Here is a 15,544-nt window from a genome sequence, read left to right on the forward strand (position 1 = left end):
GAATAAATAAATACAATTACAATTTCGTTTTAGAGCTTTACAATTCTCTGACACTGGAGGCTCCTTCCATGAAGGTTAAACAAACTGTCATCATCAACAATATTTTTTTCATGACAATGTGCTACACAATGGAAAAATTGCATCTGAATGATCATTATATTGTTCAGCTTCAGTGGGCGTGGTCATGGAGATGTGTTTATGTATGAATGAGGGATGAAGTGAGAAGATAGAAAATCATTCATTTATTCATTCACTACCGCTTATCCGAACTTCTCAGGTCACGGAGAGCCTGTGCCTATCTCAGGCGTCATCGGGCATCGAGGCAGGATGCACCCTGGACGGAGTGCCAACACATCGCAGGGCACACACACACACACACTCTCATTCACACACACACACTACGGACAATTTTCCAGAGATGCCAATCAACCTACCATGCATGTCTTTGGACCGGGGGAGGAAACCGGAGTACCCGGAGGAAACCCCCGAGGCACAGGGAGAACATGCAAACTCCACACACACAAGGCGGAGGCGGGAATCGAACCCCCAACCCTGGAGGTGTGAGGCGAACGTGCTAACCACTAAGCCACCGTGCCCCCCCCATAGAGAGAAAATCAGAAAATAGCAAATATAAGCGCACAAGAGAGCATGAAATGGCAGTGAGAGCTTTAACTGGAGGCGAGAAGTATTCATAGACTATAATCAAGAGGGCACAAAAAGGAATTCCAAATGGAAAATGAAAAGGTGCTGGATAGCATTAAAAAAATAAAATAAAAATTGACGTTTTGTGTGTGTGTGTGTGTGTGTCTGTGTGTGTGTGTGTGTGTGTGTGTGTGTGTGCGCGCACATGTGTGAGACCTTGTTGCTACATTTTGACATTCATCTTGTCAGGCTCATCTCAGTGACAACCTTGAATAAGCCAGTAAGGACCTCAGAATTCTCCAGACAGCAGGGTAGAGCAGCGGTAGCGCACACAGCTTTAACGTAATGCATTTTAAGAAGATTAATATTAATCTTCTAATCCTTTACAGAGTGAAACTAGTTTTGTACTCAAAGGTCATCATAAGACTTGAGCCATATTCAGTCATATGATACGATTCATATTAAATACGCACAATATTAGCATGGTCTATGGTCTTCTAATTATTCCACCTTCATTCAGTAGTTACTCGATGACATTTTTTGGGGGCGGTGCTTGTTCCCCCTGAGGTAAAAGCTGTCCTACTTGGGAGACAGAATTAGATATCTGCTTTTATGGCCATGGTTCATGTGGGCCATAAAATGTTTATGGGCATGAACATCACCGACATTGTTTTTGGGTTAGTTAGTTAGACTCTGGCTAATCACAAATGAATGTCTGGTCATGTTAATAGGAACTGAGCTATTGGGGTTCTTTCCAAATATATACAGTATACAGTCTCGCTGAATGCAAGTTACAATGAAGGTAGTTTAAAATATAAATCAAAAAAGTGGCTAGTTTTTAGCATCCTATATTGGTAGCTGTTGCTTTATTTAACTATATATTATATATAAAATATTATAAGGTGCAACAGACTTTACCTGTACAATCTGTTGCACCTTACAATATTTTATATATATTCATATTTACACACATATATATTAGATTAGATTAGATTACACTTTATTGTCATTACACATGTACAAGGTAACGAAATGCTTATATATATATATATATATATATACACACACATGAGCATATTGCACATTTTCACCTGTCAATTCATTATCTGTATGTTCATTTTTTTCTGCAATTTTTGGAGTTCACTCCTAAGAATTTCACTCACCAAGGCACGTGCTGTGGTGATTTGACAATAAACGTGACTTGACTATGGTGTGAATAAACATCCAGTGAGCAGCAGTCCTGCAGGTGGAAACACTGACGATGAGAAAGGTCAGTGGATAGTCACTATAGTGGGTTGAGAAGGTTTGAATATTCCAAACAATTATTGATAATATTATTAAAGACTCCAGCCATCCTCCATATAACACATTTGTACATTAGGTACATTTCTTTTTGCCTGTTCGGTATTTTTACTATGTAACATCATTAAAACACACAGATTTCAAAATTTTATTACTTATCGATTCTTTCAATTCCTGGGCAGGGAACTAACCCAGGCACCGAAGCACTAACTCTCAAAGGCTATCACGGCAAAGGGCGGCACCCTTGTCACCATGACGACACCGACCACCACTCACGTGACCCAGTGGTTGTCGGCCCTGTCGTGCTGCTGGACCAGGAGCAGTCGCTGCACACCATGCACGTGCCTGTCACTCTCGCACCGCCTCAACAACGACGTTCTTATTTGTATTTATTCTTATTTATTTTTAACTTAGCTCATTTTATATGTACGGACAAAAGGTTTTCATTTCATTTCACTGCACGGATTATTCTTATATCTAACCGTGTGCGTGAAAATCTTATATCTCAATCTCGAAGTAGTTACTGTGTACATTTGTGATGACGAGAAAAGCATCCCAAAACGCACAACACATCAAAACATTGAGTCAACTTTTACTCCAATCAGACAAGAACAGGAACCAGAGTCTACAGTCTGTTGAGGTTGATGTATTTTTCCCTAAATACAGGGCTCTCAAGTTTTGAAGACAGGCAGGCGTGACCTCTTCACCCCCCACCCCACCCCAACAGAGAAAAAACAAACAAAAAAAACATAAAGGGGGAGTTGTGTTTGATAAGGATCACTGACCGCAATTTAACCAAATACAAAGTATTTGTTTAATTTCCATTTCTTAATGTGTGTGTATGTGTGTGAGAGAGAGAGACAGAGAGAGAGAGAGAGAGAGAGAGAGAGAGAGAGAGAGAGAGAGAGAGAGAGAGAGAGAGAGAGAGAGATTAAGACTGGTGGTGTTTATTGTAAGTGTTTGTTGACTTTTTGGACTCCTTTATCATTTGAAATGTTGCTCCCATTTAAAACAGTTCGGCTCAAACCCAGACATTTTTAGAGTCATGATTGAGGACAATGTCCCGTCCAGAGACAAGCTGTTTCATGTTGAGGTTTTGTTCAAACCGACCATCAAAATTACCCTCTCTAATGAATATGTGTTTTTTTTCATTGGCTGTTGCGTTAAATGTTAACTATATACAATTGTGCTATTTTCTGATTGGCTATTGTGTAGCCTCTCTTTTTGATTGGCTGATAAGTGTCAGGCTCGACTAAGAACTGAGACGCGCTTGATTCCTGCCCGGTTCCATAGAGACAGCGGTGCGGACTGATACATGTTGGGCTCTGAGGCTTATTAAATATATGATAAATAGTCAAAAAGTTTTTCTGCGTGAGAAATACAATGTGTGGCAGGAGAGCGTGAGAAAAGACCCAAATGCGTGACTGTCACTGTCAATGCGTGACACTTGACAGCCCTGTAAATACTTCAACTGTCCAGTTTCCATCACTGTAGTTTGTACTGTGATTTCTATTTTCCTGACGTCCATATGCAGAATTTTAATGCATTGTGCTACTCCCTAACATAGATACCTGCCTACACATGTTAAGGTCATGTACCCTATTAACATTCAAGTCTAGCTGTCATAAACAGTACACCTCCAACAAGTGCACATGGTAAGCGGTTACCATCAGAAAAAGTTAAACAGTTCAACAAGCACCTAAGTATCTAAAATCCCCCAAATCATTTTAGAATACAGAAATGGCTTAAACTGGCAGTGCTGCTTGTTTTAGCATGGAAATTTCCAAACGGTGACACGTCTTATAATGTAACGACTGAGAAATGACAATCACCCCCTCACTTGGCATCAATAACCTCCCAGACAACCACACACCTATTATACAGTACCTCCATGGAAATGATACGAGCAGCAGCGCCCATCAAAATGAATGACAAGAAGGAAATTGGTTGCAAGGATTAAATTGATTTTAACCCAAAATAACTAAAAGCTGAATGACCATGCAGACTAATACACAACATTTTACCATTAAAATAAGTGATGGGGTGGTGTCAGGCTTAGCTATAGGTCACAATTTTTATCCATTTATAGTCATATTTGTTTTATGTTGTGGAACATCCAAGAAACAAGCTAGCTCCTGTTATCACTTACTTTACAGCAGATATGTATAAATAAGAATAATCGAGTATAAAGAAGCCTGAACACATGCATTGCCTTGATATACGAGTATGAGCTTGAATCCTGAATCTCATTGCAATTAGACTGTCATTAAGGATTAATTCATGGCTATCGGCGTAACATTAGAGCATTAGTGAAAATGGCATGCATCATATTCAGTAAACCTATTGTTTTATCTTACAAATGTGATTCCTCATGTCTCCTCCCTACCCTGCCAGCTCATACCGTGCCTCAGAGACACATAAGGATGTCCTGATGATCTTTTTGTTTTGGCAAATATTAGCTAGATAGACCTACAGTAAATATAGCATACTTGATGACACCCCAAATATCAATGAAAATGTATCTGATTTTATTGTTGTTGTTTTTTTTTTTACTGATTTTATTAAGTTTATGGCCTTAGGGGAGAATTTGGGCAGAAGCTTCTTTAAAACATCGGAGTAACATTTTAAGATAGGTGCAGTTCCTTATGCAGGAGTGAAGAAAATGAAGATGAAGATGAAGAAGATGAAGAAGAAAAAGACGAAGAACAACAACATCAAAAAATGAAGAACCACAATAACTAGAACAAAAAGAAGAAGAAGAAGAAGAAGAAGAAGAACAACAACAACAACAACAACAAAAAGAAGAACCACAACAACAAGGACAAAAAGAAGAAAAAGAATGAGAAGAAGAAGAAATAGAAGAACAACAACAAGAAGAACAACAGCAACAACAAAAAGAAGAAGAAGAACCACAAGAAGAAGAAGAAGAAGAAGAAGAAGAAGAAGAAGAAGAAGAACCACAACAAGAACAAAAAGAACAAGAAGAAGAAGGAGGAGGAGGAGGAGAAGAAGAAGAACAACAACAACAATAACAAAAAGAACAAGAAAAGGAACAACAAGAACAAAAATATCAAAAAGAAGAAGAAGAAGAAGAAGAACAACAACAACAACAACAACAAAAAGAAGAACAACAACAACAAGAACAAAAAGAAGAAAAAGAAGGAGAAGAAGAAGAAATAGAAGAACAACAACAAGAACAACAACAGCAACAACAAAAAGAAGAAGAAGAAGAACCACAAGAAGAAGAAGAACAACAACAACAACAAGAACAAAAAGAACAAGAAAAAGAAGGAGGAGGAGGAGGAGAAGAAGAAGAACAACAACAATAACAACAAGAACAAAAAGAACAAGAAAAAGAACAACAAGAACAAAAATATCAAGAAGAAGAAGAAGAAGAAGAAGAAGAAGAATACTTAATAACTAAATATTACCACTAATTTAAAATATGACTAAAATTACCGAAATACTGACGCTGAGAATAAATGTTAAGATTGTGTTAAGATTAGCTCTGCTTCCAGAACGGCTTCAGAACTTCATTAAAATACGTTTTTTGTTCATTTGTTTCTCAATAAAGATAAATATTTCAAAATTGACAGGAAGAAAATAACCTAGTTTATTTAATCTGTTAATAATACATTCACTTAGCAGTCTTAATAAAATATTGCATTCCCAAAAGCATTAATGAAGACTCCCATGCAGGGATTTTAAAGAGTTTTCTTGGCTTTAGACTAAATACATTGGCAGATTTATGGGCTCTACATGATTCAGTGTTTGGCAGGGTGTATGAACCATTTCCAAACATTAGCAAATAAAAGCATTAAAAATACAACAACAACAAAAGAAAAAACTAAGAGCAAAGGCTGAAATGACAAAACATCTCAATTTAACATCACTTTCAGTAAACTGTCAGTGTAGGTGATCGGTGCTGCTCTAAAGTCTGATCAAAACAGCTTCCCTTAACAGAAGTGCTGTGTTGTGTTATACAGTGTGTAGTATGGTATGAGATCTGATAGCATGAGCAGAAAAATCCTATATAATCCTATATAAAGTTTGTGTTCTGACAAATAGAAGTGGACGTGGATATACGCAGCGGCCCGTGAAGCCATGTTCAGCTGCAGAATGGTGGAAAATTAGGACAAATGTTTCAGCATGCACTAGATGAACAGACGAGAGTGCTTTCAACGTGTAGAGTGAGCTTTGGGTAGCTGCCAGTGAAAGCAGAACTGAAAGCTTTCTCTGACTTTGGAACATCAAATGAAGGTCTGGAGTAAGTGTGGAAAATTGGAGACACATTATCTCAAACCAATAGAAGAGTCCTACAAAAAAAAGAATTTCAAGCACAACAACAAAAGGTTTTCGAAATGGTTTGCAAAACTATCTGGATGACTTAAAAAAAAAAATAGCGTATGAAACTACTACAGACAAAACTTCGTACGCTTGTGGATTAAAAAAAAAGATCCGGTGAACTACACAGACAAGAGGCAAAACAGTAAGGACATAGCACAGGAGATCAAACAAGTACTACATCAGCCAATTTCCAGCTGGATCTGTCAGTTAGAGTTATCTGAAATATGAGTAACACATGGATAGCATGAAATACCTGCAATAACGGTTAACCTGACTGCTTGGTAATAGGGCCTTAATTTTTCTTTTCTACTGAACCAAACTAGACTGGAAAATAAGTTTAAAGGTGTGCTCTCCGATTTTTGAAAGCCAATGTCGACATTTGAAATCACCAAAACAAACACACCCCTAACCCAAATGGGTCCCACCGCTGTATTGATAGCTCCGCCCACACATACATATGTAACCCACCCATATGTCTTAATCATAGCGGAAGGGAAGAACAATACGATTGCAGATAAACAAACAAGCATTTTTGTTGGCGTCCTGGTTCAATAACTCCTGAGCTAAACGCTGTTACTACACAAAACGCGGTTGTAGCGGTCTCTCTACATTACTACGATAAAAAAGAGGTGTCATTTGTGTAGTAACAGCGTTTAGCTCAGGAGTTATTGACTCGGGAAACTCCAACCTGTGAATATGTGGCCAACTTCCTGCTCCTTCAGTTCTCTTCAGCACTGGAAAGCTGATCCTATATTAACATGTCCTACTTCTTGCCTTATCGTAAGCCTTTCTTCGCCTTTCTTTCTTTGTTTTTATCCTCCATGTCAATGTTAAAACCGCTTTCTGCTAATGTCACACATGCGCACTGTACACTCTCTGCACATATTGACAAACCCCGCCCCTTTCTGCTCATTGGCTACACGTTTGTTTTGTTTTTTGTTTTAGCTTGTCGTCCCGACTCAGTTTTCTGAAGCATTTCTCAAAAATCGGAGACCCTACCTTTAAGTAGAAACTCTTTTAAGTAGAAACTTAGAGACAAAAAGAATAGTTATAGTTTGATATAAGAGTTTTGGTAGAGCTTAAGGAGATGTTGGTTATAGAATGATTAGTGTACAGACAGAGGGTATGGCATGTGTCTGTGTGGTGAGGGTGAAGGTTGGTTAGGCGTCAAGACTCTTGACATGTTTATGATGGAAGCCTGAGGCCCTGGTGTGCGTGTTAACAACCCCTGAACTCTGCTTCAATCTGTAAATGACTGCTTGTCTGGCACCATAAATAAGACACACGCCAACAGTTTCCTGGTGACCGTCCAACCTGTTGAAGGTTCACAGCGCTGCATTTAAAAGACAGCAGCCTCTGCTAAAAAGCACAGACGATGATCACCAAAACCGCTTACAGCAGTGAACTTGTTTTAGTCTGTAATCACTGCAGTTCTGAACTGAACACTGAACACAGAACCAACAATTGGGCTTCCATCTCTTTTACCTGTCCAACACCATCTGCAAAGGAATCTGTGCAATAAAGCTCAGTTTAGCTCATCATGAAGTTCTCAGAAGTCACACCTCATTAACATATACACATGGCATTAGATTTCATTAGCAACTGGATAATGTTCAGCTTGGGTCAGATTTAGCCAGCAATTAACTCAGAACGATGAAATCCAAATCCAGCTTAGGCGTTCTTCGTCAAAACACACTTCGTTAAACAATAATCTAACTTTGTCACGTTATTTTTAAGCCTACAGCAGTAACAGTAGCCTAACGTATACATAGTCTCTTTCCCATGTAAAGCCATATAAGCACAACAAGCCCTGAGCTACGGACAGATCATGAAGAGTGCCCTTAAAACCACACACTAGAATAAAAATAGAAACCGAGGGTATGTTAGTTAGGGCACATCAGAATGAGTGCTTTGCATCTGACCCATTTGTCATGACAGAGTCCTGACCTTGCTAAACCCTGTTCTTCTGTGTTTGTACAGCGTGTCCAAATTAATGTACACAATGTCTGGTAGGTTTCTTCCTTGTTCTGAGGCAATTATTACAGCTCCTCTTATTCCCAACCTCTTTATTCTGAAATCTACACTCCCAAGTCGTGTTTCAACTGCTTCCCAGGTTCACTGTGTTCCCAAGCCACCATTATAATCCCCTGCCACGGTGCAAACCACAGTTTTAGACATCTGCCACATATAATAGAACATCTGGTAAAGGATTAATTCTTATCTGTGTGTGTGGTCAGAACTGTTTTAATGGAAAAACTTGTGATCCATTTTTCTTTATTTTTTTTCTCCCCCTCACAGATCAAGTCTCATCATGGATTTAATTAGCTTTTGGATATATAACTAATATTAACAGCACTGGACACCAAAAACATGTGCATAAATGTAGGCATCACTGGTAGCTAATTGATCCAGTAAGCTTCTTATTATGCTTCTAAATTACATGTATAATAAATGCGAGAATAAACGCATTAATAAGACTTACTCTCCCACACAACTATTTTTTCACGTCTTCCTTTTGACCCTGTATTCTTCATTATATTCATTTCATTATGTATAACTTTCCAAGTTAATAATAGTAATAATAATAATAATAATAAACACATATAAAGCCATACGTCATTGTCAGTACACATTGTACCATCTGTGATTAAGAGGCTGAACGTGAGAAAGAATTTATTCCTAACTGAATGTGTGTGTGGTGTGAATGATCTCAGTGGAGATTCGATTACCAACCTCCTGCAGATCTGGACAAAATTAGACTTACTCATCTCCAGTTGACATTCTTGGGCAACATATTCGTTTAGCGTTTGGTTTAATTTGTGCCCAGAACGTGATGATATGGATGGTGCATAATGGGCTCTACAGTATATTCCCCAGAATAATGGCACTGAGCCCAAACCAGTGGCTCATCTAGTGTTTCACAATCATCAGAAGATTCTCTGAAAGCCATTTGTTCAATTCAATAAACAACCCTCACCATGGCACACAAATCAATACCCCCACCACCACCACCACCACCACCACCACCACCAGTTCCCAACCCCAATTAATAAAGAAAACCGACTCACCAGGTCTGTGCTTGATAGGTCTTGATAATCTGATGAGTAGAATGCTGTAGTCTTTCCAAAGCCATTGCCATCACTGATGGGTTTAGGTGGCTGGGCGTGCTGCCGATACGTGGCGCTCTTGGGAGTCCAGCAGAACAGGTTGATAGATTCCCGAACACAGCGTTCAATATCTATCTCTACAAATAGAAAAAAAAATGCCTTTTTTTAAAAAAAATTTTTTTTTGGATCAAATGAAAATTTCTTTGCAGTGTGGTACAGTATATCTGTGGACTACTAGTACATATAATGTACAGTGTTTTAACCAGCACCTATAAAAAAGGTAGTGTATGGCAGTGGGCATGCTGGAACTCAACAACCATTGAATATCACTGCGCTGGTATTACTATTTATTATTATTTCAATGCACTTACCCGCTTTTAACTTTCTAAGAACGCCTCTAAGGAAACCAATATATAAATACTAAGAATTGTAAACTTCAAAATTTCAAATTATTTCTATGATACTGTATTGTCCAAAGACAAAAAAAAAAAAATGCTACTGATGGTACAACCAAGCTTCCCACTCTTAACCAAGGCCCTTAAAGCTTCCTAAACTTAATCTGCAAAGCTAAATCACTTAACGTTCCCAAAGCATGGTCCTGAAGCCTTGTGTATTTCTGGTGTTTTTCCTATTCTCATCTCCCCAGATTATTCAACTTATCAGCTAATTAACCGACTTGAACTAGGTTAAATTGGGCTAGTCAGAAGAGAAAACAATCCACAAATCCTCAGGGCCAGGATTGAGAAAGACTGCTCTAGACCATCTGGTAATGTTGTTTGAGTTGGAAGGCTGAAGAGACAGAATGCCTCTGGCTAAACTGATGAAAATGAAATCTATTAAATTGGTTAAAGCGGAAATGAAGTTGAATGAACTTTGAAACACTCTTTGGCAGTTTTTTTTGTTTTGGATAATAGGAAAAAAAAAATTCTCAATTCCAGCAATCCAAAATCTGTCCTTGAATGGAGTGTTGACAAAAATCTACACTCACACCCACTTGTAGACTCTCGAAATGGAAGGACTACTGTGGTTACGATGAGATTAGTTGCTTCCTCCAGATGTAGCCCAACCTCACCCAAGTCACGCACCTTAAACCATGGCTTAGAAGATGGGAATTCACTGGATTAGTGGTGGATATAAACAAAATAGGAATCCGCAATCCTTTTCATTCTCTCTGATTCTCTATTCTCTTTCTCCTCAGTGAGCGACGGGGATGTCTAAAGAGTTGTTTCAGAGTGACTGGGCTGCAATTCAAATAATACCCAAAGCAAACTTTTCCTCACATTACAGAAAGAAAATGAAGAGGATGGATTCAGCTACTGGGTCATAATGTGTGATTATTCTTCTCAGCAAAAGAGGGAAGAATGTAGATGCGGCTCAAAACGCTGCGAGACAGGAAAAGGATAAAATGTCCACGAGACGGCGATATAAAAGTGTCGAGGCGGAAAGGCAGAGACAGAGGACATTGTTCAGGCTTCCCTGGGTCATAAATGTTTGCATGTAATCAGTCTCAGACCTTCAAGGAAGCACTGCCAATGAGACTCAGGCATATGCCATCCAATTAGTCTGAAAAGCTTTATTTTTAAAAATGAGCCTGTTAAACGGTATCGGTTTGAGAAATGATCATGAGCATCATGCTGACAAGCTGCAAATGCAACAGAATTTATTTTCCAACAATCTGCTAAGTTGTTCCAATACTCTACTGGACCGACACAATCCTGGATTGTTTTCTCGAAGGTATCATAAATGTGTACAAAGTACTTTTCCCATCATGCACTATTTCTGGAACACAAGGCTCCAAAGAGTTATTAAGAGGACTCAGAAATTATAGAGACAAATCCTGGGATAAAAGTCAAGCCTCGATCGAGCTAAACATTAACGACGTCCTAAAACCAGAGCAGAGAAATATGTGATCATTATGAACCATCTCCTCCCAGCAAAGTGGAGCATCAAACTTGATCAAGCATCAACTGGCCATAATCAACTGGCTTTGTTCTGCCATTAGAGAGCACAGTAGAAAGATTAAGGGGAAAAAAATGACTTCCCGAAAGCAAACACTCTTCCATCATGTCCCGGTGGTGTACTAATAGCAGTCTGTAGCAGCACTCCACTTCGTCTCTGGCTAATGGAGCGTGAAGCCAAGCGGCACTGCATCAAACGCACAAGCGGAACATGCTCCTGCTTCAAGCACAAGCACAAGGACAACCATTAAAGCTGAAGATACCTGGCAGCCAAAAGAAACAAGTCGAGGGTGACCCCAAATTGAGGGAAAAAAAACAAAAAACACATAGCACCAACAATCAACAACTTTTCACACAACCGACAGTGTGATTTGAAAAATTAATTGATTGTGGGGAATAAAACAAAACAAAACAAAACAAAAAAACCCAGAAAACGTAAAATTTTGACAGTGACGCCATCCTTAAAAATATTTTGGTTTGCCGTAACAGTAAAAAAAATAAAAAATAAAATAAAAAATAAAAAAAAATAAAAAATAAAAAAGGGTCGGTCGGTAGGTAGGTAGGTCTATATTTTTTCTAAAGTTTTAATGTAAAAAAAAAAAAAAATACAATTTTGGTGATGGTGATTACGTAGGTATGACTTTAAACAAATTAGCGTATCGTGACGTCACTGACTGAGTCTTCAACCCGTGCCTTCTGCGCATCATTACAAACCTTATTTTGTTGCTGGACACAGTTTTTCCAGAACTTCGTGCCAAGTTAAAGCGGTGTCGAGCTGTTTTAATGTATTTTTTTTAGATGTATTATGATGCCCGAACCCGTATGACTTTAAACGGTGACCGCAAACATTTTGTTTACTGAAGAGTAAAAAAAAGTCTGTCTTAACGCAAATTTACAACCGGCAAGTCGGTCGGACTTAAAGCAAAAAAATAATAATAATAATTTGAGTCGGACCTAAATTGACAGGGCCGGTCGGGTTACGGCAAACAGGAATATTTTTAAGGATGGCCTTATTAGAAAACTTTCCAAGCAGTTCTGAGTGGTACTTGTCAAAATACTCAACAACGTATCTGAAAAGAGATTTCCCTTATAATGTTCTGGATTTGATAGTAATAAAAAAATCAATCATATAAGTGGCAAATGTTCTTCAATTTTATTTCCCCCTGAATGTCCACTTTTAGATATAAATTCAAAACGATAAAATTGAGAGCACTGAACGACAGAGCGTGAGAGAGCTGAGGGATAAATTCTAAGCCCAGTTATCAGTCAAATTTCTGACAAAATATGTTGGCGAAGGTCCTTTAGAGACAATAATTCTCAGTACTGGAGGCCTGAAAACAAGCATGGGTTTATATTTTAGTTGCATTGAGGTATATATTCATATTTTGGTGTTTAAAATGAGTTTTTATTCATATGGTTGTGTTTCACAGAGGTAGTAGTTTGTGTTAATGGAAATGTGTTTCCCCTTTCTGTAGGTCTAGTTAGAAACTTCCAGAATGTAAAGCTTGTTTTTTACTTTTTTGTAGAATTGATCAGAAATGTGTGTGTGTGTGTGTGTGTGTGTGTGTTGGGGGTTTGGTTTCTCCTCGTACCTCAGGGGTTTCCTCTGGGTCCTCTAGTTTCCTCCTCAAATTGTTCAGATGGTGAAATTTTCTGTGAGGACATTCGTTACATATGGAAAGAGTCTCTACAGTCAGCATTTTGGAACAGCTAAAGGTAAAGCTGCAAGACTTCGGACACTAGACAGTATTTCCATTTTGCTGGTTCTTGTATAATCAGTGAGACATTTTTAGACTTTTAGACTAAACAAGGATCTTTTACATCATCAAAATTAGCTATCGATGGATAAAAAGCACGATGTGAGTCATCCGCATTGACAAGTTGCTGTTACAACACAAATTATGCATCTATTTTAAATAGCAGTTAGAAGTGAGACTGCTTAGAGTTGAGGTGATGATTGCTGTGGACGGGGCCACCTGGAGAATGTCCCGCCTTCTATGAACCGTTTTAATGGTCGGATCTAACATTTACATTTACGCCATTTAGCAGACACCCTTATCCAGAGTGACTTACAACTGAGCAACTGATGGTTAAGGGCCTTGCTCAGGGGCCCAGCAGTGCCAGCTTGGTGGACCTGGGGTCTTCATCAGCGTTCATTCCGATTTAATTCCACTCAACTACAAACTGTTGTAGAAAGAACATTATTTACATTGACATTATTTCCTGTCCAGTGTCACCTAAATGAGAATGAGGTTCCTTTCTGAGTCTGGTTCCTCTCAAGATTTCTTTCTCATAACATCTCAGGGACTTTTTCATTACCATTGTACAGTAAATGAGATAAACAGTAACTTAATTTTATACTTCTTTTTTTTTTATTATCCTGTTTCTATACTTCTGTAAAGCTGCTTTGAGATAATGTGAATCGCTAAAAGTGCTATACAAATAAACTGAATTGAAATATATACTGTAATATGACCTAGAGGAGTCCTTTGGATTGGATCGCATTGGGTAGCTACTATTGGAACTTGAGCAAATTGTACAGGAACTCTCCTTCACTTGAAAGAGTACATATCTGCGTCAGTGCAAACAGTTAGGATCGATAATGAAAGCTTATTCTTGGAAAAAAGTCCTGTGTGCTTGCTTCGTTCCAACCTTCCGATCTAATCTGCAAAATGAAACCAACAAACTCAGGGTTAAATTTAGAATCACTAAGATAAATCTCACGGTATCAATCCCGGCAAAGCTGAGCGAACTGTACACCGTGCAGTGCTGTGTTTGAAATCAGACCACCATGAATAAGACGCCGCTGTGATAAAGAGCTTGCAGAGTAACTCTGGCCTTCCCTACTGCTGGTCTCCTCCCGCTGTCCGGTTCACCCTGACAATCATTCCTCACAGACGACTCGGATATTCAAGATCAAGGATGGGAGAATTCCCTATTTAAGGTCAGACTGTAACAGGCTTGTCAATGGGGATTAACTTGAGCGGTTTCCATTCGAAAGTTCACACGATATGAAAAAGAAATGAAACGGGAGAGTTAAGATCGAGCTCCATTGGGAGTTAAGATGAAGTTTAGACTTCACAAACTTTTAGAATTTCAAAGTCACTGAAATCTTATTTTAGTGGAACGGAAATAAGAAATATAACTCGTATTTCAATGAGTTAAAATATTCGGCAAAATATTTTTTTTTTAACCCAAAGTGTACTCTTGTTTTTACACACACATATATCACTGATTCTTGAGATAAAGGACAAAAGTACTTCTGAAAAGTGACAAACAAAAAATCGATCCTACATTAATTTGAACTGGATATCTTCATAAACACGGGTCTCATCTATCATACCATGAAAAGGAACAGGTTTTTTTATTCAACCACTTTTTATAAAAATGTACATTTACTCGATTAGTAAGTTGACATTTGTCACCTCTGTCTGACATAAAAATATGTTTTTTTGTGTGTTTGATCAATTCAACAACACTGTAAAGTCTTTAAGTGTGCAGAAATGGTGTGCCTTAGCAAGGTTAAGTGAAAAATTGTATTGTATACACTTTTTATATTATTTTACATTGTTTTGGAATTAGCCATTTTAAATTACCTTCACTTGGTTTACAAATTTTTCAATTTTTAATATATACAATCAATGGTTTTCTGCACACAAGACACTGATGCATGTAGATAAATTGGTGTTTTAATGTATGAACACACTCAGTTGAAAAAATAATATTTTAAATTTCTTGAACGCATTGTCTATAATCAACTGTCTGTCTATCTCTCACAGAACAACCTCCAAGATCCCAACGAGTCTGGCTTTAGAGCAGCTCACTCTACAGAGACAGCCCTTTTGGATGTCTCTGAGAAGCTACATGTTGCTAGATCAGCCAAACTGTCATCCGTCCGTATCCTCCTTGACCTTTCAGCAGTGTTTGATACGGTCAACCACAAGACTCTCTTATCCACCCTCAAGAGTCTTGGGATTTGCGGATCAGCTTGGGAATGGTTTGCCTCCTACCTGGAAGGACGCTCATATCAGGTAACATGGAGGGGAGTGACATCTGCTCCACGCAGACTCTCCACTGGCGTCCCACAGGGCTCAGTACTTGGTCCTCTTCTTTTCTCCCTGTATACTCACTCTCTTGGGGAAGTTATTTCATCACATGGGTTCTCTTACCACTGCTATGCTGATGATA

General features: G+C 38.5%; 1 protein-coding gene across 3 annotated transcripts in view; it reads right to left on the reverse strand.

The window, feature by feature from the left end:
- Positions 1–15,544, reverse strand: part of tbck (TBC1 domain containing kinase) — an 88,374-nt gene that overhangs the window by 8,138 nt on the left and 64,692 nt on the right. For all 3 annotated transcript variants that reach the window (XM_047812656.1, XM_047812657.1, XM_047812655.1), the window contains one exon: positions 9,360–9,535. In XM_047812656.1, the coding sequence (XP_047668612.1) occupies positions 9,360–9,535 (176 nt within the window). The remainder of the gene's footprint in view (positions 1–9,359; positions 9,536–15,544) is intronic.

This window comes from Tachysurus fulvidraco, chromosome 4, assembly GCF_022655615.1.
Source record: "Tachysurus fulvidraco isolate hzauxx_2018 chromosome 4, HZAU_PFXX_2.0, whole genome shotgun sequence".
Lineage (NCBI taxonomy): Eukaryota > Metazoa > Chordata > Actinopteri > Siluriformes > Bagridae > Tachysurus > Tachysurus fulvidraco.